Source organism: Trichomycterus rosablanca, chromosome 11, assembly GCF_030014385.1.
Source record: "Trichomycterus rosablanca isolate fTriRos1 chromosome 11, fTriRos1.hap1, whole genome shotgun sequence".
NCBI classification, from domain to species: Eukaryota; Metazoa; Chordata; class Actinopteri; order Siluriformes; family Trichomycteridae; genus Trichomycterus; species Trichomycterus rosablanca.
This window is the reverse complement of record NC_085998.1, coordinates 17,402,081-17,425,419: the sequence shown is the minus strand read 5'-3', so window position 1 is coordinate 17,425,419 and position 23,339 is coordinate 17,402,081. Positions and strand designations below refer to the sequence as shown.

Below are 23,339 nucleotides of genomic sequence, written 5' to 3'. Positions count from 1 at the left end.
TGTAGAAACAAGGAGGTGATTTTAATGTTATGGCTGATCAGTGTAGCTTTGGTAATATAGTGTAGCCTAAGTTTGCCACATATAAAATGTTCAAAATGTTCTCTATTTGTTTATATTTTCACAAATCATGTCATTTGTTCTTGAATAAAATTCCCATTTACATAATCATAGTCAAACCTTTTGACCCTACAATTAAGTACATAAACTATAACAAATGTATTTGACACAAAATAGATCTGCTCCCTTTTGGTCAGGTCATAATACCTAGTAGATCCAGTCTCAGATTATAAACCCTGTATTTATGACAAACAAGGAACAATGAAACAAACATTTCTTTAGACTTTTTCACATCTCAGGATCTAGAACTCATAAGGCGACACAAAAAATGTGATCTTGGTGATGTAGCGTCCAATCACTGCCCTCTTCTCCAGCTCGCTCATCTCCACCTCTACCTCGAGTGTGTCGGGGCCCTGAATGGGGCTGAGCAGCACAAGCTGGCCCGTCTGTCGGTCCGATCGTTGGACAGTGAAATGGCGTCGTCCTCTGCCTCCTAGCAGGGAGAAACGTAGGGTCTCGCCTATCATCCGTATTGATGAAACTCTGAACATGACCCGGGGGGCTGAGAGGTTCGACACCACTGACATGTGATGGTAGGACACAGAGTTGGGAGTCTGAGAGCATGCCTTATTGTCCACTGGACAAGGGTTCCTCTCACAGAGCCTGTTCAGCAAAAAGTATTAGAAGTTCAGTTAAACTAGTTGAAAGGAGTTGGGCTAATCTTCTGGAAACTGCTACAAACGCATTTAAGACCTTGGTGTTGATCAGTCCCTAATTAAAAAATAGTCTACAATTAGAATTAGAAATTCATAACTGTTGCTACTCTACAGTGGAGTGGGCTTCATGTAAAGATTAAACACAGTACAGTGTGCAATGCTAAAGGGGTGAAACTGCAGAAATCAACTTCAGAAAGCTTTCTCTAGCCACTGTGTACAGTATACTTACGTGGGTGAGGTTTTGACGTAGGACGCATTTCGGATGCGTGGGCACTCCACCTTGATGCACTGAAATCCTCCATAAGTATTAATACACATCTGATCACGGGTGCAGTTGTTCTGCCTTGTGGCGCACTCATCAATATCTGTAAGGAAGATCAATTCAAGGGGTGGATATGCAGAAGAACTGAAAATCTTTTTATCCATCTCCATTGAACATTCATTTATTCATTTATGTATTATTATAGGCCTCTTTATCCTGGACGGGATAAAAGAAAACACTGGGCGCAAAACAGGGAGCCAGTTCAGTACAGTGCAACACACACTGACATGTAAACTTATTCACTCATACATAGGGGAAGTTTAAAGCAGCCAATCTATCATATTTTAGAAGGAAGTACCCTTAAGGAACCAAGATGAATAACTGGAGAACATTTGAAAATCTTTATAACCATATAAACAGAGGCAAATTTTTAACCACCAGGCTCTTCTTTAGGACTCTTATAGTTGTAACATGCACAGAGGAGCATGCTATACTTCAAGTATTCTTCCATTGTCCATGCCAAAGCCCCAACCATACAGTAGCAACAAGGTATTCATCCTCCTTTCCCTTTTAATACACACAACCACTTGTGTCTGCAGAGCACCCAAACAGGCCACATTTAAGCATAGCATGATAGACTGCTGCATTACCCATGATCCATTTAACATAAAAAGGTCACATCATTACTAGGATATAAGACCACAATAAACTCACCTTTGCAGCTTCTGCCTTCTCTGGTCACATTGTACCCTGCTGGGCATGCACAGCGATAGCCACCAGCAGTGTTTACACAATCGTGCAAACACAACCGTCCTGCCTGCCCATTATGGAACAATTCACACTCGTCAATGTCTGCAAAATACAAAGTAAAAACAAAACACAGAGGGAACAGTATGTAAAACTGTTGTACTATAGACAATGCTGTAGCGCTACATGGAGCCCCCTAACAAGACTGGAATCGACCTAAGACGACAGTTGAGTTTTGTTTGTGCTATAGAAATATAACATGCATAAAATCTACATGTCCACACATGGATCAAAAAAGTCATATCTATATGGTATTCTTAAACATTCCATTCCAAAATAATAGCATTGCTTTTAAGTTTTTTTCTATAATGTCACTGTATACTGTAGCATTAAAGTTTCCTTTTACTGCAGTGGTTCTCATAATGGGGGGGCACACCGGTGGAGCTATTACAGTGTGGGGTTTGCAGCAAAGCAAAACATGAGGAATGTTGGAACACTGCTAGCAATGAATGCAGTTACACGGTTAAAATGTAAGACATGCATATAGCATTTAATAATTCCACTGTAAAGGTAATTTGTTGCTTTATTTTGTTTTGTTTGATAAAAAGCTGCAGTTTTGCATGGATTACAATGTTTAAAATAAATCGCAGTGGAGTTTGGAAGCAAAAGACATGTACATGTGTGTCAGAGTGGGGGACCTCGAAAATATTTACGAAAGGGAGGCATTGCAACAAAAAGTTTGACTAGAATTAAGGTGCCCTGTCCAGACCATACAAAACACCCCAGGAGCATTGTTCCTCCTCCACTACACTTCACCACTACACTTCACACTTACGGCACAGGTTAAATCAATGTCACTTTGAAAGTCACTGACCTCTTTAGTACAACACATTCTACTGCCAATGTTTATGGAGATTGTAGCTCTTTTTAAGCAATTGGTTTTGGTTAAACAAACCCACTTATGACCGAATCGTGTATTTAAGTTCCATGTTGCTTATAATCACACGTATGTTTTTCCCAGTTACATTTTTACAGAAATTTCCAGCATTTATTTGATTTTTTTCTTTTTTTCTTTTTGAAGGTGCAACTATTAAAAGTGAGCACATGAGCAAGAACTAGAAAAAACTCCCTCAGTAGGCTTGCTATACAATTCAAGCTATATCACAGGACTTGGCCCAAATGATAGAGATGTTTAACATTATGGACTTGCTTCCACCATGGCTTAAATCAGACTAAACCCCCTTGGTGCTATGCATCAAGTACTTAAATAGCCTCAGTCCTGCCTTTAGGTCAATTTAACTATAGTAATTTTAATCACACTTCAATTCATACAGAGGAGGAAAATTACACACAAAGGCAATACACCCTAAATGTATTAATCCAAACACTATAAAACTCATAAGCATAAACCAATCATTTCCACACTAAATTCATGTTACAAAACATTACAGGACAACGCTATTCTAACCCCCCTGCGCTAGCTCAAACAATGGTACTTTCCACTCTCAATGGCGGGAAACCCCCCTATAAGTAAGCTGAATGGTAGTGTCTTCTCTGTTTGTGAGTTTACAAAAGCTACTGCATGTAAGTATGTTGTGCTGAGATTCCAAATACAATTGTAATAATTAAATAACTGCTAAGCGAAATAATAAATAATAGCTGGCGTGATATTTAACAAAGCATGAAGTGAAGTAATTAATTCTGATAAGTTGCAAATAAATAAAGGTTTTCATGAGAGAATATGTTGAACACAAACACACCAAACAATATTCGGGTACTCCTAACACGAAAAGCATTTAGCAGCGATACCCTTATTACCACAAAAATTTACACTGCTTATTTACAGTTTTAGAGGCACATGGATTAATGACACTCCTGTGTTTGCTAAACTTTCCTGAAAGTCCTTTGCTGTTATACAAAAATGTGTAGAGCATCCAAGCAGTTCTAAGAATTTTCTAGAGGTCTTTTAGCGTTCTCATTACATGCCATTATGAAGGTTGTTTCTTTACTCATGTAAAAAAAAAAAAAGGTATACATGGTGTTTATCCCCACCTCATGATCTTCAATTTTATTGATAAACAAAAATGTGACTAAATGTAGAACTTATTGTTGTGTTCAAGGCTTTATTTCCCACAGTAATGTCCTGATTTTAAGCTTACATTTACACCATTTACCTGTACAGATGCTGGTGTCTCGACCTGAAATGGTATATCCTGCCTCACAAGTGCAGTGTGTGGTACCCTGGACCTGGCTGCACTTGGATGGTCGCACAAATGGAAACACAGTCGATGCAGGAAGCGAGGTGGCGGCTGCAGCTCCAGCAGTGGCAAGAGATGTGTTTGTTGTGGTGACGAAAACTAGACAGAGAATTGTGTGTTAAAACTGAACAAAAGCTTTCCTATAGATTTTTAGTCACCTAACACATGTACACGTTCAGGTCTTTATTGACCAAGGTCACACAGAATAATTATTTGTGTATGCAAATTAATAGATTGCACCAGTGGAAAGGTGTCTTGTGGGTAATTTGCTAATGATCCTGATAACCATGACATGTTTAGATCTTTTAGAGAGTGGGCTGTCATGAATACGTTTACAAAGAGAGAAGATTTTAAAAGCTTTCTTTTAAGATCTACCCATACCACCAACAGGTTATTTGCTGTCATTTTGGCTTTGTTTGCCAAGTTTCTTTTGGTCTTTCAGATCTTGCTTTGACTTTTTTATTGGAGTTCTTTTTATTTTAGACAGTGTTCTTAGTATTTTAGGTAGTGCGCCCCTTCTCTGAGCTTGAATCGATATCTAAACAAATGCCTGAGCTGGACGAAACTTGGCAGAGTGGACAAAAAGCAAAAATTGATAGTCACTGAAAGGGTACAGGCTGTGGACCACAGGACTTGATTAGTAAACATGCTGGCATGCTCACACTTAAGTTTGTCTAATTACAAAAGTGAATCAGTATTTGCTACAGTGATGTTTCAGGTATTAAATTGGATCAATACACACGTAGCTTATAGTTGACTTTAGACTATATTTGTATAGCATTTGTAGATGAAGAGGAATGTGATTTCACTTACATGTAGGTGTTGGAGACTGGCAAGTAGGCCCAGCCCATCCTCTGGTACATGCGCATGTGAAACCATTTACTTCATCTGTACATGTACCACCGTTGGCACAAGGTAAGGAGGCACACTCATTTCTTTCTGAGGAAAACCAACGATTTAGAATTCATTTTAATCTAGAACCTACTATATGCAAACAAATGTAAATAAAACAAATAGCAGCACCTGTGAACCTAAAAATGAACTCATGTAACTTTATACTGCTTATGAAAAGATTAAACAAAAATACCCATGCTTTGGGTGCTCTGTGGTTACATAGAGTGCATTCTCTGGTGCTGATGGAGCATTTGCAAAGTGTATTTAAATGCTGGACTGCAGCCTGGTATTAAATGGACTGTAAAACAATGCATGAGCCAAGACAAGCCATTCTGCAGAAACAGTGACTAAAAATCTGAAAGTCAAATGAAACTCATGCTGGGATGCACATGAAATTGAAAACCCATTTTCCTGTGAAAAAAAATGAAGGGTTTTTGTAAGTGATACGAGGAAGGAAATATGAAATACAGAAATCAGGTTGATGAGGGAGCTGAGGGTGATAAATAGATAAAACATGAGGGTAGAGACAAAAGTTCTGATACAGCTGTAGTGCATTAACAATTTGAACACTGTTTCATTTAAAATACTTAGAAACTGATGAAAAATGACTAAAAACCTTGAGACACTTTTTTGATAAAAGCAAAGAAAGATATTTGTTTAAAAAAAAAATCATTCTGTTATTACTTGAATGAGCCACTTTCTGCATCTGTATTTAGAAGAGTTCTAGTCGATGCTGGCAGATTAGCTGGAAAGCAATGACGTACATGAAGATATTTATGATTAAGATCACTCAAGAATATGAATTCTGTTTGTTTTAATCCAGTCTTGCTAAAACACGAGCTTATATCCTAGTTTAAGCATTTTGGCAGAGTTAAGAGTTTTTATTTGATCGTTCTCCTACCAGATTAACAATCGCTACTACTAAAAGCATCCCCATAAGTAGATGATACCACCACTATACTATTCTCTGGCTGGTGTACATTGTTAAATTTATACCTCACAAACCAAAAAAAAAAAAAATGCTTCTTTGCGTTATGCTGACCCCCGCCCCTGGTTGAGGAGAGCAAACTGACACACGTCCCCTCAGATACGTGAGCAGTAGCCGAGTTCATATGCGAATCAGCCCTGTGCACAGAGAGCCACACCCTGATCAGCATAATTCCTCTACTCTGTGCAGACGCCATCAATCAGCCAGCAGAGGTCGTAATTGCATCAGTTATGAGGCCCCTATCCGGCTCCCTAACCCTGTATGAACAACAGTTTTTCAACAAACTGAGTGAGTACTGTGTTATAGGTCCTGTGTAATAAGAGAAAGGCTAATCTTTACATAATTAGGAATACTTTTTAATTTTCTCTCTTTTCTATTAAAATGTTAAATGTGTACTTCTAATTTACCTTTGCAGACTGGTTGTTGCCCACTCCAGGTGAGTGACTCTTTACACTGCCGAGTCTCAGAACCCACAAGTTCGTATCCCACGTCGCATACAAAGTGAACCTCATGCCCTGGCAGCAAAACGCTTCCCAGCTTCTTGCCATTGAGAGGAGCATCCAGTTTTGGACAGGTAACTGTGCAGCAAAAGAAAATGTATGTAACTTTAGTGCATCATGTTCTCTCTTTTTATTCAAATTGTCTGCCAGAAAAAAGTAATAATTGAAAGTACTGACTGTTGTTGGGTTTGGATGGAAGACGGGCAGAGCTGTTCTGTAGTTGGCTGATTTTCTTCCTCAGGGTTCGGAGGCTCTGCAAGTATGTAGTTTCATGTGCTGTTAGCATTTTGTGAGCTTGGCGGAGAGAATTTTGCAGTTCCTGGGTACTTGGACATTCCTGCAGAAATAGCTACATTGTTATGATGATGTCAGGGTAGAAATCATGATTATATTTCATGGAATTGTGTAGAACATCCAGGACCTAATTTATTAATATTTGAAACACAATCCAGGATGTGATTAGCCAATTGAAAAACAAAGGCATGTGATTGTTTGTACATGGTAGAAATACTAATTATCAAAGCTTTTTTTTTTTTTTTTGCTGAAACATGTCGTTTTTGGCCCTCAACCCAATGTCATTCTACAGCTGTGTTTGTAATTTAGTCACTACAATGCCTACAACCCTTCACATGCTGTTTGTTGTTTTATCGAAAACCTTGCATGTTTGTTCTTTGAGAAGAATTGCCATGTTTTTCAAAAGGGGTTCAACATCTGGAAATAATGTTCCTATTGCAACATGGTTTCAGTGTACCCAAATGTTACTGGTATAACTAATTACGATTATCATATTCCAACGTACCCTCATGGTGCTACTGAACTAAATATCATCTCTGAATATTTGATACTAGCTGCAAACTGAAAAGAGAACAAAAAAACTCTGTACTGCTTGTAGGTGCTAGAGCTTTTCTGCAATCAGGCCAGTGCAACAACTTCCACTTAACCTTCATTTCTAAGACCGCATCCCAATAAATGGGCTAAATGTGAGCTTGTATTTTTATTCCTCAAAGTTTGCTGGTTTGTGAAAGCTGCAGTGTTTTACTTTGCATGTGAATGATGTCACCTGTAGTCGATGCTGCTCTGTAAGTGGAGGTTGGCACTCAGTCATGAAAGACTGAATTGTACTGGCAGGATGGATGTAAAACTTGGGTTTACGTAGGTATAACAGTGCATAATAGCACAAAAACTATTTCAAATTCTCCAGGATTCCTAGATCTGCTTTATGTTCATCTTAAAATGGCATAAATAATGTTTTTGCAGTGTTTTGTGATCTTTATTGGCATTCTTAACATTTTCATTTTTATTGGTTCAGTGGTTGTTACTGGACTAAAAACTGGCAGTTTGCTGGTTCAAGCCCCATGTCTGCCAAGTTGCCAGTGTTGGGCTACTGAGCAAGGTCCTTAACCCTCATTTGCCTGTTAATGCTTACACTTTTAATGTAAATGTCTCTCCCCCAGTTTAGACAGGTCACTTTGTGATCCTTTTCTGTCTTATATTAGATTCCGATCTGGAGGGGTCAGACATGTGCAGCCAGCCAATTAAATCTTTACAATCTGTGGCTCAAATGCAGATAGTTTGTTGTCAAATTACTGGGGGCGGCACGGTGACTCAGTGGATAGATAGCACTGTCGCCTCACAGCAAGAAGGTCCTGGGTTCCATCCCCAGGTGGGGCGGTTAGGGTCCTTTCTGTGTGGAGTTTGCATGTTCTGTCTGTGTGGGTTTCCTCCCACACTCCGAAGGCATGCAAGTGAGGTGAATTGAAGATACAAAATTGTCCATGACTTTCAAATTAAACTTGTAAGCTGATGAATCTTGTGTAATGAGTAACTACCAGTTTTGTCATGAATGTAACCAAAAGTGTGTAAAACACAACATTTAAATCCTAATAGATAAATAAATAAACAAATCACTGGGTATTAAAATAATTTATTAAGGCTTTTCAGGGAGTATGTATGTGTGAATTTGTGTCTATTAGAGCGTTTAGAGCATACACAGTGTTTGTAGGGTCAGATGGTAATTTTGTAATTTTATAAGTTTTGTATCATGTTGGATACAACTAAATAAATATTACATATTACTCTCATTTCCTAGAACTTTTTACCAATTAGAACAGTGTACCAACTTCTACTCCAGCTGTATTCCCCTGATTGCCAACCCTGTAAATGATTCCTGTTCCTTGTAGTTTTATTTGTTGAGTTATGAAAGCTGCATTGTTTTACTTTGTGATGTGAATGATGTAACCTGTAAGTGGAAGTTGGCGCTCAACGCCGTAAAAGACTGAATTGTGCTGGCAGCGTGAGTGAACATAGTGTAATGCAGGGCTTTATGTGAGCCAAGAGAAAACCTTGAAGCTTACAGGAAGTATGGGCAATCTAACATTGTTAAATTGAGACTATATTGTTTCCAGCTCACTGACAAATTATATAAAGTGTGTGTGGGAATGCCAGTTTGGGATAAATCACTGTTGGAAAGACTGACATACTACTTCCCACCATAACCACTATAATTTATGTCCACAAAGTTTTTACACTGTGTTTCTAAAATGTATGAAATGTATTTCTGGTAAACAAACAAAAACAAGCAGTTGATGATATTTGTCATGATAAGATGATGCTTATTTACTAAAAGGACAAGATTGTGCAAAGTAATTCCTACAAGATAAGAATTTCATTTTTTAAGGTTTACGTTATGCGGTGGCGCTGTGAGTAGAGATGTCTCCTCACAGCAAAAAAGGCCTGGGTTTGATTTCTCGGCCGGGCGGCCAGGGTCTTTTCTGTGTTTGCTTGATGTTTGATGTTCTCCGTGTTGATGTAGGTTTCCTTCGGGTGCCTCAGTTTTCTCCCACGAGTCCAAAGACAGGCAGTCAGGCCAATTAGAGCCACTAATTGTCCCGAGTGTGTGTGTCTACCCTGTGATGGACTGGCAACCTGACCGGGGTGTTTCCTGCCTTTTGCCCAAAAAATCAGACCCACCGCGACCCAGACCAGGATAAACTGTGGTAAAACAGACACAGTAGATAGCTTTGTGATGCCACACAAACTGATTGTTGGGAGTTGCTTTCTAACCCTGTTTTATCGAAACTGATATAATTTATATATATATTTCTTTACCTATTCTTCTTTTATGGACTGGTGTCCTGATCAAAGAAAATTCTTGCTTTTTACCCAGTGTTTCTGGGAGGGCTGGTGCAACCCTGACCATTGGGCAGGTCAGCGCTTTGAGGAGAGCACCCTCTAATTACATAAGCTTACAGATGCCAGGTATTGGCCAGCACTTTTTATATTGCAGTATTTAGGAGCCTTTAAAATTAATTTTAAATAAAATCATCTTAATTTGAAGCTGGGTTTGGTCCTATCTCTGCTCACTGTCTGTTAGGAGTTTAGTCTATTCTTTCCATGTCGACATGGGTTGATTCAGATGCTTAGATTTCCTTTTTTCCTACCAAATCCATGCCGATATACCTGGCTGTAAGTAATGTGTTGTAATGTGTTGCGTATTGTTTACATGTCAATCGGTGTGCTTGTGTGGCTTACCACATTATTGCTGAAATTTCCACTTTATATTATCAATACAGGTTTTTTCTTTAGCAAGTCTGCTTTAGTAGGGCAGATAGTTAATAATCAGATTTATTAGAAAGGTGGTATTACAAGTTTCTAATCCAATGTTACTGTCAGTGTTTAAAAATGTGGAAACCAGTTATTGATTTGGGATTCCTCAGCCACACCAATTGCCAACAGATAATTTAGATAAAATAAATCATAATCTCTCAACTTTATGGCAGCGGTTTAGAAAAGTAGGAAAGTTTTTGTTCCAGCATGACTTAACTCCTGTTTAAAAAGTAATGTCCATAAAGGCATGGTTTGATGAGCAGCACAGACACACTCAAATCTTAAGAGCCTTTCCAGATAAGTGGAGACTGATCCAGCTGCAAAGGGGTCAATGATGAAATTTTAGTGCACATGGTGTTGAAAAGAGATGTTTAATGAGCTTATGGTCAGGTGATCACATTCTTCAGGTGTGTGGGTTTAAAAGATAGTTCAATAAAATAATAGAATGCTTAAAATGATGTTTGGGATTTGTGTAAAAGCATTACTATATGGTCTGTGCTAGCCATTTAGGATTTTTATATAGCTAGTTGCCATGATTAGATTCCAAAAACCAACAACCACATCAAAATATAAAAAAATTTTTTTTACATATTTTTTTTGATCCATGCAAAATTACAACCTTAATCCTTTCTGAGCTTTTATTAGATTAAAATGATGTGGTCATAAGTTCACAGTCAAAATAATGTATTCAGCATGTGTAGTGATGTGTCCCTGTTGATTTTTCTGTCCTCAGTTTTTACCCACGCATCTTTCATGCCAGGTGCATACCTGAATAGTAACCAAAGTTGCACATGTGCAAATGATATCAACCCAGGCAATAAAGTTAGTAGTACATCTGTATGTGTAACTTTTGCTTCTTTTAAATTCAGTCGGGTACAAGAACATGTCTTTATAGTAAGAATAATTGGTTTTGGAATATAAAGAGTAAGTTTTTTAAAAGTATTTTTATTTCTATTGCACAGAGATTCAGTCACATCGTCAATAAGAGGATGCAGAAATGAGAAAGAGCCCGAAATGTACAAAAATGTAAACTTTGCTTTGTAGTAATTACATACATTAATACATACATTTATACCTGTATTTCAGGCACACTACACATTCCAAAAAAGTGGGGCTAGTAATGCGGTAAAACAACGAAATAAATTTCTAACAGTTCATGTTAATGGGTGATTGTAATCATGATTTAGTTCAAAACAATATCAACTAAAGGCTTGGTCTTTAAGGAGCAAAGTTGGGCAGAGAATCTCCAGTTTGTCAACAAATTCATGAGAAAATGATTGAAATGTTTAAAAAAGATGTACCTTTAAGATGATTGGAAAGGATTTGCACATTTCACCATCTACAGTGCATAATTAAATGATCCAAGAAATCAGAAGGAATTTATTTGTATAAATAGCAAGGGCACAAACCTAAGCTGAACACCTTTAATCTTCGATCCCTCAGACAGCACTGCATCAAGAATCATGAATAGCTAATAGCAACTTAAAACCTTCCTGTGCAAAAAAGAAGCTTTATGTTAATCATGTCCAGAAGCAGCGTCCGTCATGTTCTTTGGGCTTGGAGGCATCTGAGATGGACCATCACACAGTGGAAATGTGTATTGTGGTCAGACAAATCAGTATTGCAGTTTTGTTTGAAGAAGAGGATGTTGTTGCTGTGTACTCCAAAGCAAAGACAAAATTGACCATCCAGACTATTATTAGCAAAAAGGGTCTGTCATGGTATGGGATTGTGTCAGTGTCTTTAATAAAGGTCATTTACACTTCTGTGATGGCAGCATTAATGCAGAAAAGTACACTGAGATTTTAGAGCGACATATGCTACCTTTAAGACGACATCTTTTTCAGGGACGTCCATGCATTTTTCAACAAGACAATGCAAAACATACTGCACAAGGTTTGACTGGAAGAAGAGGGTACACATATTGAACTGCCCATCCTGCCATCCTGACCTGTCCCCAATAGAGAATTTTGAAACAAACAATCTGCCCTGAGAAGGAATGACATTAAAAATTGGTAAATGCTTTAGTGTCCAAACTTTTTTGGAATGTGCTGCATGCCTGAAATGCATAAATGGATGTATATTTATAAATGAGATGTACTTAATCAGACAAAACATGAAATATCTTGGGTTCTTACTGTCTGCAATCAAATAAAAGTCAAGGTTAACGTTAGAAACACTGCTTTTTTAATTTGTGTTTTCCATACGGTCCCAACTTTTTTATTATTATTTGAGGTTGTAATATTACTATATTACGAGCTACAAGAAACTACAATTAACTCATTTTTACTGGAAGAACTTTTGGTTGTCTCAGTCTAAGGAAAACAAACATCCTGGGATTTCAAATAAAAAAACTGATATCTTAAGTTTAAGTACACCTATTAGACTGCTCATTAACTATTGACTTGCATAATCATGTAAACCAATTTTAATTACTATACAAAATGAATATAAATATCCAGTAAATACATGGGACCTAAAAAAGAAATCCAAAACCAAAAGAAAAAAATAGAATGGTATCTTTGTTACTCACCTGCCCATTGATGCTTTGAATCTGACAGATACAGATCATCAGCAGTGTGATACCAATCACATCCATTTTCTGTATTTAAAAAAATCCGCACAAGATAAAACCTGTCCAACGAAGTAACAACCTGGTAGGAGCAGTAAATGCAAAATCTTCACGTTGCGATTCCTTACAGCCACATTTAAAATACCTGCAGGAAAGTTCTGAAACTTCAAAAAAATATAACACGGTACAGGGAACTTGGGGCCAGTTCAAGGAGCAATCCAAATGAGACTCCTGTCTTCTGGAAAGCACATTTTTATAACCCACAACCGTAGGCTGATGTTTTTCTTCTTTTCCTTTTTTCTTTTTTGGAAAACACATGCCAAATTCTCTGCTCATAAAAGCGTCTCAGTTCTAGTAGCCTGTTTGTTAACATGAAGGAATAGAAAACAAACTTGGTGAGAAATAGGTCAGAACCTATTTAATGAAATAAATATGATGTTTTCTTTTCATATTTATATTAGTGTCCCATCATGTGGAAAGGATACATTTTTATGTTTTATGTGCTGTACAAGCTAGACTTACATGTGCCTGCTTTTTATCATCACCTATATAGATGGACAACATCGATGTCAATCTAAAATAGTGAAACGTCCTGCCCAGTTGGTATCTTTTCCACAGTTAGACATTTTACTGTATTTCAGGTATGTAAACAAAAACATGAATTTGGCAGAGTTGTTTAAATAGGGACGAGTGTAGAAATATTCTGCCCTCTGCAGGAAGGTGCTTAAGAGCCATGGTGCAACCAGGACAGACTGATTATTGCTGAGCTTTACTGATTTCTAATGAAGAATGTAAGAACTACTGGACAATACCTTGCCTGAAGTATGGTCAAAAGTATGTGGACATCTCACCGAAAGGTTGCGCAGTCTTTCTGGAACAAGAGTGGGCCTTCCTTAAACTGCCACAAATGTTTATAGTTTATGTACAGTACAGTCACCTGTTAGGATTTGGTTGAAAAAAAACAACTAAATCTAATAATTAAAAGGGGAACTTTTTGGCTATATAGTGCATGTCACAGCAGTTTTGGGATTTCAATAAATTCTGTAACTGTCCTTTTCTGTAAATCTGAAGTCTACACTTTTTGTCACAAAAGAAGTATCAATGGTTTTCTAAATGGGCTTGGTTAATAATATGCATACAGCAACTTAGATTTGGTATTTCTATAGGGTTGGTGGCAAAAGCTGGTAAATTCTTTGTAAATATATTAATAGGTTTATAGAGTTTGACTGCCCTCATTAAAAAAGTACAAGAATCAGTTGTATCTACAGTCAAGGTTAGTAAAAAAAAATTGCCTAGATATTATTGTTTCCAAAGGGTGTGCAACCAAATAATAAGTTAATGGTGCCAATACTTTTGTCCAGCTCATCTCTACAATTCTGTATGAAATGATATCAGATTTGACTTTGATTTGTGTTGTTCACATGCAGACAAAAGAAATAAATGTGTAAATATCAAAGCATTTCTAATTGCAACAATTTTCTGAAAGAAGTGCAGGGGTGGCATTATTTTTTTATCATGACTGTATATTCTAGAAGGCTCTGGAACTGTACTATATGGAACTGTGCTGGATGGATGGAACACAAAAATTAATATAATTGAATATTTCATTACAATGGCACCTGTCAAGGGGTGGGATATGTGTTGAAAGATGGACATCTGTCAAATTAAATAATATGATAGATTTTCATAAGAATGAAATTGTGATGGGCTAATGGCTGGGTCAGAGCATTTTCATAAAAACAGGTCTTGTGTGGTTTTCTTGGTTAGTACCTACCAACGTGGTTTAAGGAAGGACTACCAGTGAACTGACATGGTCATGGGTGCCCAGGAGTCATTGGTGACATGAGAGAATCCGAATGGTAGAAAGTGGCCTTGTCTGATAAATCAAATTTTTTTACGTTACGTATGGCCAGGTATGTATGCGTCGCTTACCTAATGAAGAGATGGCACCAGGATGCATAGAAAGAATGCAAGCTGGTGAAGACAGCGTAATGCTGTAAGCAGTTTTTCTGTATTCTGCTGAGAAGCCCTGTTTTAGAGTATCAGATCTGTCTGGTGGCACATGGCGGACATACACAATATTAGGCCATTTTAATTATATTAGTGGTTGTAATGTTATGCATAATTGGCGTATATCCCCAAGTCATGTTTTAATGATGGTGGTAGAGAGCACTGTCTAACAAGCTGGTCCAAAATCTCTTCCAAACTTCCATATCTCTTTAACTGTCAGTAGATGTGACTGCAAAGACCACAGAAAATTATTTTATATAATTTTTTTATTAACTAATCTATTCAGTGATTGTGTGAGCTGTGTGTAAGGGGCAAAATATTAACTGATTTACATGTTTGTCACCTGAAGAATGTTGTTTTTCTGTGTTTTTTTCCTGTACATATTGCACTAATATATGCACATCACCTGATAACTGTGCACTTTTTTACAACTATTGGTTTCTTATTAAACCACCATCTCTACTACATCTCTTTATATGGAATAAAGTCATGCTTACTGTGTTCCTGTGGACAAAGTGAGGTCTATAAACACATGGTTTGACAGGTTTAGTATAGGGGAACTTAATTGACTTGCTCAGCGCCCTGACCTCAACCCCAATAAAGCCTGAGATCACCTTGACATTTCTTTTGCAAGCCAGGCAATCCGGTTCTGCATCACCTCCTGAAATTACAAATGTTTATAATTTAATGGGTGTCTACATAACTTATACAGTATTTAATTCAGATCAGATGACAAACTGCAAGACAAATATAAACCCTACTGTGTTAGAAATATTAATTCTTTTTTAAACATTTTTATTCTTCATTTAAGACGCAGGACACTTGAATACTTTGCACTTAACTATAGAGGAACATAATCACATCTTAGGGGTGAACAACACTTCCTGGGGGGGCTGGTGTTCAGCACATTTTGGTGTGTCACTTTTCCAAACCTAATAATGACTAGGTCTGTGACAACAGAGACACTGTCCTTTAGGACTAAAGGTATTTACTCTTTTTTTTTTTAGATATTAAATGTAGAACTACATGCAACTGTCTCATTAAAAAGCATGCACCCTTGCACTGGCCTTATTATGTAATTCCTGCAATAGTAATGCTTTTAGATGAAAAAAGGGGTTCTGGGATAGAGTCATCAAATCCATGATGGAATGCTGTCATCAAGAGCAAGTGAGCATCTGGATATAATATTTCAGCATTAACATAATTCACAAAGCAGATGGAAAGTCAGTGCTTCTGAATTCATATCATGCAAAGAAGCTCCCTCTACACAGTACATACTTCATTTTCAGGAGCAGCTTAAATGATGCTTTAGATGCAATCTATCCACAATGACTCATAAAAATGGTTGGATGAGGTTTCTTCCTAGAGAATTATTAATTATTTCAGACAACTAAGGGAGGTCTCTAGTTTCTTCAGAATCTGAATAATGGTTTGTAAACCCAGTACCATTGTTTTACAAGTGAGTTAGTGTTGGTGCTTTGTAGCTTTAGGGTCTCCAAAGCATGCAGCATGTGTGGATGGATGAAAGAATAAAGACAATGCCATTTATTGCTTGCTGATAAATAAAAGAAAAACCAGGATAAATCAGTTGCTGGTAAGTTAATAATAATTATTTTAAAAAAATTAATATTATAAAAAATAATTAACTAAATGAATGACGATTCATGTTTTAAAATGTCTTTATAAGAAACAAACTTGTGTTGTAAACACCGTGCCAAGTACACTTGACATACTACAATCAGACTTGGTTATTAAGTATTTAAAGCTTACATGGTGGCACAGAAGGTGGTGTTGTAGCCCAGGAGCTAATAATTCATAATTCATGTTCTCCTCGTGTCTGTGGCGGCACGGTGGCTTAGTGGGTAGCACTGTCGCCTCACAGCAAAAAGGTCCTGGGTTTGAACCCCAGGTGGGGCGGTCCGGGTCCTTTCTGTGTGGAGTTTGCATGTTCTCCCAGTGTCTGCGTGGGTTTACTCCGGGTGCTCCGGTTTCCTCCCACAGTCCAAAGACATGCAAGTGAGGTGAATTGAAGATACTAAATTGTCCAGGACTGTGTTTCATATAAACTTGTGAACTGATGAACCTTGTGTAATGAATAACTACCATTCCTGTCATGAATGTAACCAAAGTGTAAAAACATGACGTTAAAACCCTAATAAACAAACAAACAAACTCCTCGTGTCTGTGTGGGTTTCCTCTGGGAGCTCCGATTTCCTCCCACAGTCCAAAGACATGCAACTGAGGTGAATTGGAGATACCAAATTGTCCATGACCGTGTTTGACATTAAACTTAAGAACTGAAGAAACTTGTGTAATGAGTAACTACCGTTTCTGTCATGAATGTAACCAAAGTGTAAAACATGACGTTAAAATCCTAATAAAATAAATAAACCTTAGCTGTGGTATTAGTGCTCTCACATCTTAAGCTGTGGTATAAGTTTCTCTCACATCTTAAAAGCCTAAGACATACAGTGGGGCCAAAAAGTATTTAGTCAGCCACTGATTGTGCAAGTTCTCCTACTTAGAAAGATGAGAGAGGTCTGTAATTTTCATCATAGGTACACTTCAACTATGAGAGACAAAATGAGAAAAAAAAAATCCAGGAAATCACATTGTAGGATTTTTAAAGAATTTATTTGTAAATTATGGTGGAAAATAAGTATTTGGTCAATAACAAAAGTTCAACTCAATACTTTGTAACATAACCTTTGTTGGCAATGACAGAGGTCAAACGTTTCCTGTAAGTCTTCACCAGGTTTGCACACACTGTAGCTGGTATTTTGGCCCATTCCTCCATGCAGATCTCCTCTAGAGCAGTGATGTTTTGGGGCTGTCGCTGGGCAACACGGACTCCACAAATTTTTTATGGGGTTGAGGTCTGGAGACTGGCTAGGTCGCTCCAGGACCTTGAAATGCTTTTTACGGAGCCACTCCTTTGTTGCCCGAGCGGTGTGTTTGGGATCATTGTCATGCTGGAAGACCCAGCCACGTTCCATCTTCAATGCTCTCACTGATGGAAGGAGGTTTTGGCTTAAAATCTCACGATACATGGCCCCGTTCATTCTTCCCTTAACACGGATCAGTCATCCTGTCCCCTTTGCAGAAAAACAGACCCAAAGCATGATGTTTCCACCCCCATGCTTCACAGTAAGTATGGTGTTCTTGGGATGCAACTCAGCATTCTTCTTCCTCCAAACACGACTAGTTGAGTTTTTACCAAAAAGTTCCATTTTGGTTTCATCTGACCACATGATATTCTCCCAATCCTCTTCTGGATCATCCATATGCTCTCTGGCAGACTTCAGACGGGCCTGGACATGTACTGGCTTAAGCAGGGGGACACGCCTGGCACTGCAGGATTTGAGTCCCTCTCGGCGTAGTGTGTTACTGATGGTAGCCTTTGTTACTTTGGTCCCAGCTCTTTGCAGGTTATTCATCAGGTCCCTCCGTGTAGTTCTGGGATTTTTGCTCACCGTTCTCATGATCATTTTGACCCCACGGGATGAGATCTTGACCTCAAGGGAGATTATCAATGGTCTTGTATGTCTTCCATTTTCTTACAATTGCTCCCACAGTTGATTTATTCACACCAACTTGCTTGCCTATTGTAGATTCACTCTTCCCAGCCTGGTGCAGGTCTACAATTTTCTTCCTGGTGTCCTTCGACAGCTCTTTGGTCTTGGCCATGGTTGAGTTTGGAGTCTGACTGTTTGAGGCTGTGGACAGGTGTCTTTTATACAGATAACGAGGTCAAACAGGTGCCATTAATACAGGTAACGAGTGGAGGACAGAAGAGCTTCTTAAAGAAGAAGTTACAGGTCTGTGAGAGCCAGAAATCTTGCTTGTTTGTTATTGACCAAATACTTATTTTCCACCATAATTTACAAAAAAAATCTTTAAAAATCCTACAATGTGATTTCCTGGATTTTTTTTCTTCTCATTTTGTCTCTCATAGTTGAAGTGTACCTATGATGAAAATTACAGACCTCTCTCATCTTTCTAAGCAGGAGAACCTGCACAATCAGTGGCTGACTAAATACTTTTTGACCCCACTGTAGATTAATAAATGATTTAAATAATAAATTAAAGATTAAAATAACAGTAACAAATGATACATCTGATATGGCAATTTTTTGTTGCTTTGAAAGCCAATTACACTTAACAAAAAATAGATTTGACCTTGTTATTAAGCTTTTAGGCACTTTTATACTGGCACAGCAGGAAGTGTTGTCTGAATATGTGAGTGAGTAAGTGATTCGTTCTCTGTGATAGATTCACCATAAATTCTGATAAATCACTGGCTTTAGAGTGATTGAATGAATACATTTATGGATTCTCATTACTTCCAGACACTAGGAGAAACAACCCTACTGGAATTAGACTCATACTATAACAGCCAAATAGACGTATAATTGAAAAGTATTTACTTGGTTTTAAAGCTGCCAGGGGGAGCATGGTGACAAAACAGGTGGTGTTGATAGGATTTGACTGGCAACTCTGATTTATTAACAAAATATATGGCCAAAAGTATGTGTATACTTTACCACAAGCTTGTTGGACTTTTTATTCTAAAACAATGGGCATATTATGAAGTTGAACTCTTTGCAGCTTTAACAGTCCTCACTGTACTGTGAAGGCTTCCACAAGTTTTTGGATAGTGTATGGGTAAATCTGTGCCCATTCAGTTAAAAGACATTTTTGTAGCCAGGACATGATGTTGGACAACAAGGTCTGGCTTGCAGTTGAAGTTTCAATTTTTCCAAAAGGCGTTTAATGGGGTGGTAATGAATGTGTCTGAAACACCTGAACTTGGTAATAAGGACTGCTGGTGTTCACATTCCATAGACATGGGGTACCAAATCTACCACCTGGGGTTCCTGCCAGTCCAAAAAATTCCTGTCATATTAACCAATGATGGGAACACTGAGGATCCTAACATTACGGACAGGGACAGCACAGTGGCTCGGTGGGTAGCACTGTCGCCTCACAGCAAGAAGGTCCTGTGTTCGATTCCCAAGTGTGTGGAGTCTGCATGTTCTCCCTGTGTCTGGGTTTCCTCCAGGAGCTCTGGTTTTTTACCACAGTCCAAAGACATGCAATTGAGGTGATTTGGAGATACAAAATTGTCCATGACTGTGTTTGGCATTAAAACTGGAACTGATGAATCTTGTGTAACCAGTAACTACCTGTCCTGTCATGAGTGTAACCAAAGTTTGTAAAAATGATGTTAAAATCCTAATAAAATAAAAAATATATAAATATAAACAATACTCACAGCTATTAAATTGGATATGTTGATATGATTATTTATCATTTCTACATCAGTATATGGGGGGCATACCCCCCTTCCCCCCAATATATATTGTGATTACAACCTTGATGTAGGTTAAACAACTAGATACACATTACCATAAGGATTGTAATTCTACAGTCATAGTAAATAATTTAGTCATAGTGACTAAAGCATCTCTGCCAGAACAGTAAAAGTTAGTGTGGTGTTTTCATTCTATAACAATTTTACATCTTTCAAATCTAAAAAAAAAAACACTATGGCCTTACATAAAGATTTCAGTTAAAATAGATTTTTTTCTGTAAACATTTATCTATTAAAGTATTCATTTACAATTTATCCTGTGCTATAGAGTGATATCTGTCAGATTACTGCTCTTTTTTCAGACTATTTTGGGAACTGACAATAAAATCTGTGAAAAGGACAAAACACTAGGAGTGGCATGCAACATTTAAAAAAAATCAGCTCTCCGTTCTACTATCAATCTGTTCTGTCTTCCCTGCTATGAATAATTTTTGAATGTGTCCACACATTTTGGCCATGTATACATTTATATTGAATTAACATTCAAGTTAATGACCCTTTAAGTCCACATCAAATAGCACCACTTCAATAGAGCAGTAGAGTTTGATACCCCTACAATAGAGCTTTAAACTTGTTTGAAATTACTAGGTAGCATATGCATTGTTTACAGAATTCAGGTTCTGAATGCTGATTACAGGCTATAGAGTGTAGTGCCATACCTACACCCATTTTTAGCATCTGTAGTTTTCTGTTTAGGAAACTTTTAATTTGACAAAAGAGAATTTCTCCACCGATTTTGTCTTCTAAAAGCCTTTCCTTCTAGAAAAGTCTAAATAATAATTTGCCTAACATTTACATTCTAAATTAAGATTAATCTTGTGAAAACAAATAAAAAATACTGCATTGGGAATTAAGTATAAAAGACATAATATATTGTAAAAGAAAATATTTTTTGATAGGCTGCCAAAACCCTTTGATATACCATGTCAGCCAGTCTTATAGTGAATTCGTTTAGATATTAATGTTATACCAACCACATAATCCTGATCAAGGTTGTAGTGCCCTAGCAAACATTTGCTAGATGAGAATACATCATAGACAGGGCACCAATCCATTGTAGAGCAACACACACTGACACATTTACTCTCATATCTGAACCAATCCACTTTCCTTGTATTCTGTTACTGTCTGTAAAGAGTTTGACACGTTCTCTTCATACCCACACAGATTTTCTTACTTTTTATTATTATTATTATTATTATTATTATTATTATTATTATTATTATTATTATTATTATTATTATTATTATATATTTTCCCCTCTTTTTCCCCAATTTTTATCCCCCAGTGTAGTCATGTCCAATTACCCTGAATGCGTCCTCCATACTGGTACCCTTCACTGCTGACTGAGGACGCCTCTCAATGGACATGCGCCCCCTCCGGTACGTACAATCAGTACAGATAGTGCATTTTTCACCTGCACGAGTCGAGTTCATACACTTGACGGGCACTGTGTATGGAGGGCCACACCCCCATCAGCATTATTCCTCAGCCATGTGCAGGGGCCGCAGTCGCACCAGTTATGAGGACCTATGATCGGACTTTTTTACCCTCTAACCCTGAACAACAGCCAATCGTTGTTCATACTGCCGCCCAGCCTAGTCGGAAAGGCAGAGCTGAGATTCGATACGATGTATTCGAAACCCCAACTCTGGTGAGCTAGCGTACTTTACCGCTGCGCCACCTGAGCGACCTCTTACTTTTATTTATTTATTTTTTTTTATTATTATTATTATTTTACTTCCTATAATCATGAAAGTAGTTGGACAATATTGTAAATTGTCTTTCAATAGTTTAGTTGAGATATATTGGTGCCCAGTCTGGGCTTTGCACCTTGTGTTTCTGTGTGGGCTTCAAACCAAACACAACCCTGATCAGAATTAAAGTTGAGTGTTAAGTTCAGTTTAAAAGTTTTATATATAAAAGGTCAGTTCAGTTCTTCCTTTGTCCACAATTTGCTTAAAAATTGTTTCCTCCTTCCTGCCCAAAACATAAAATAGCTGGACTGGTTGTTATACATAATTTGTCACTGAATTTAAGTGGGTGAGATAGATTGGTGCCTGTTTCTGGCTGGACTTTAGACCCAAAACTCATAATCAGGATAAAGCCATTATTAACGTGCCATTATTAACGTTCCATTTTACAGCATCCACCTTTTCATAAAAGACTTTAGAGTGTGCCTGTGCAAATTTATGCAATTAGTCCAACAGGCATTTGTGAATTCATACACTTAATACTGGACCAGAAGGTCTGGATCTCGTTGGCCTTTCATTTTATCTTAAAGGAGTTTAATTGGCTTGAGATCAGTGCTCTATGCAGGCCCACTGAGGTTCCTCTAGACCAGACCTGGGCATTGCAAAAGCAACAAGGACTTTTTTATAAAGTTTAACACAAACAGAACTGAAGCAGTCAAGACCAGCTTTGTGATTTTAAAAATAATATCCAACAATAACAAAGGACTGAAAAACAGCAAATGGGGTAATTAGACTCCAATCAAAATAGTGTAAAGTTTAAAAACCTGCACATTTTGTTCTTGAAAAATTAGTTGATTAAATAGTGAAATGATGTTTTTACTCTGCCTACTTCTTCTGATTGTAACATCTAAACAGTAACAGATCATCAGAACTGTACAATTTACTGCTTTTTATAAAGAGATAAAATTAATATTGAGCAGAATTAAGTTCACCTTATTGGTCTGGCCCTCCACAACAGTCCCAGTTTCTTATGTGGCCCCTTGGAAAATTTAATTGCCCACCCCTGCTGTAGACCAAAGTAATCAAAAAGTGTCCATATGGACTGGAAAGCAGTCATGCTAAAACATAAAACGAAATGTATGCAATTGATTTTGGATAAGATACTGGACTAGAAGGTTGCTGGTTTAAGCCCCACCACCACTAAGTTCCCCTGAGCCTGGTCCTTAACCATCAATTGCTTGCATTGTATTAAGTAACAAATAAGAGTGTCTGCTAAATGCATTAATGTAAATGTAAATGAAACACTTGAACTCAATAATAAGCACTGGTGTCCACATACTTTTGTTTGTATAGTGTAGAATACTATATATTCTATCGAAGTACACAGTATACAGTGGGGGAAATAAGTATTTGATCCCGTGCTGATTTTGTAAGTTTACCCCCTTACAAAGACTTGAACAGTCTATAATTTTTATGGAAGGTTTATTTTAACAGAGATTTTAACAAAAAATCCAGAAAAAAAACATTAAATAAAAGTTATAAATTAATTTGTATTTAATTAAGGGAAATAAGTATTTGATCCCCTACCAACCAGCAAGAATTCTGACCGGTTATGTGCCCATGAGGCACACAAATTAGTCCTGTCCCTGTATAAAAGACTC

General features: G+C 37.5%; 2 protein-coding genes across 2 annotated transcripts in view; one reads left to right on the top strand and one right to left on the bottom strand.

Moving 5' to 3' along the window:
• Positions 1–359: 359 nt before the first annotated feature.
• Positions 360–5,131, bottom strand: LOC134323527 (fibulin-7). The gene is made up of 6 exons (XM_063005065.1): positions 5,128–5,131; positions 4,854–4,979; positions 3,957–4,139; positions 1,750–1,887; positions 1,003–1,138; positions 360–720 (listed from the first exon to the last, which is right to left on the bottom strand). Exons 1-6 carry the CDS (start codon positions 5,129–5,131, stop codon positions 360–362), a joined length of 948 nt encoding a protein of 315 aa, XP_062861135.1.
• A 1,005-nt stretch (positions 5,132–6,136) lies between these two features.
• Positions 6,137–23,339, top strand: part of LOC134323075 (C-type lectin domain family 18 member A-like) — a 41,328-nt gene continuing 24,125 nt past the window's right edge. Inside the window, exons 1-2 of the mRNA XM_063004494.1 lie at positions 6,137–6,210; positions 6,338–6,496. Of these exons, the coding sequence (XP_062860564.1) occupies positions 6,433–6,496 (64 nt within the window). The 5' untranslated portion in view covers positions 6,137–6,210; positions 6,338–6,432. The remainder of the gene's footprint in view (positions 6,211–6,337; positions 6,497–23,339) is intronic.

Coding starts and splice junctions, on each gene's coding strand:
- LOC134323527 (XM_063005065.1), bottom strand. Junction 1,888..3,956: donor AGACACCAGCATCTGTACAG/GTAAATGGTGTA, acceptor TGTATTTTGCAG/ACATTGACGAGTGTGAATTG. Junction 1,139..1,749: donor AGAAGGCAGAAGCTGCAAAG/GTGAGTTTATTG, acceptor TCTTCCTTACAG/ATATTGATGAGTGCGCCACA.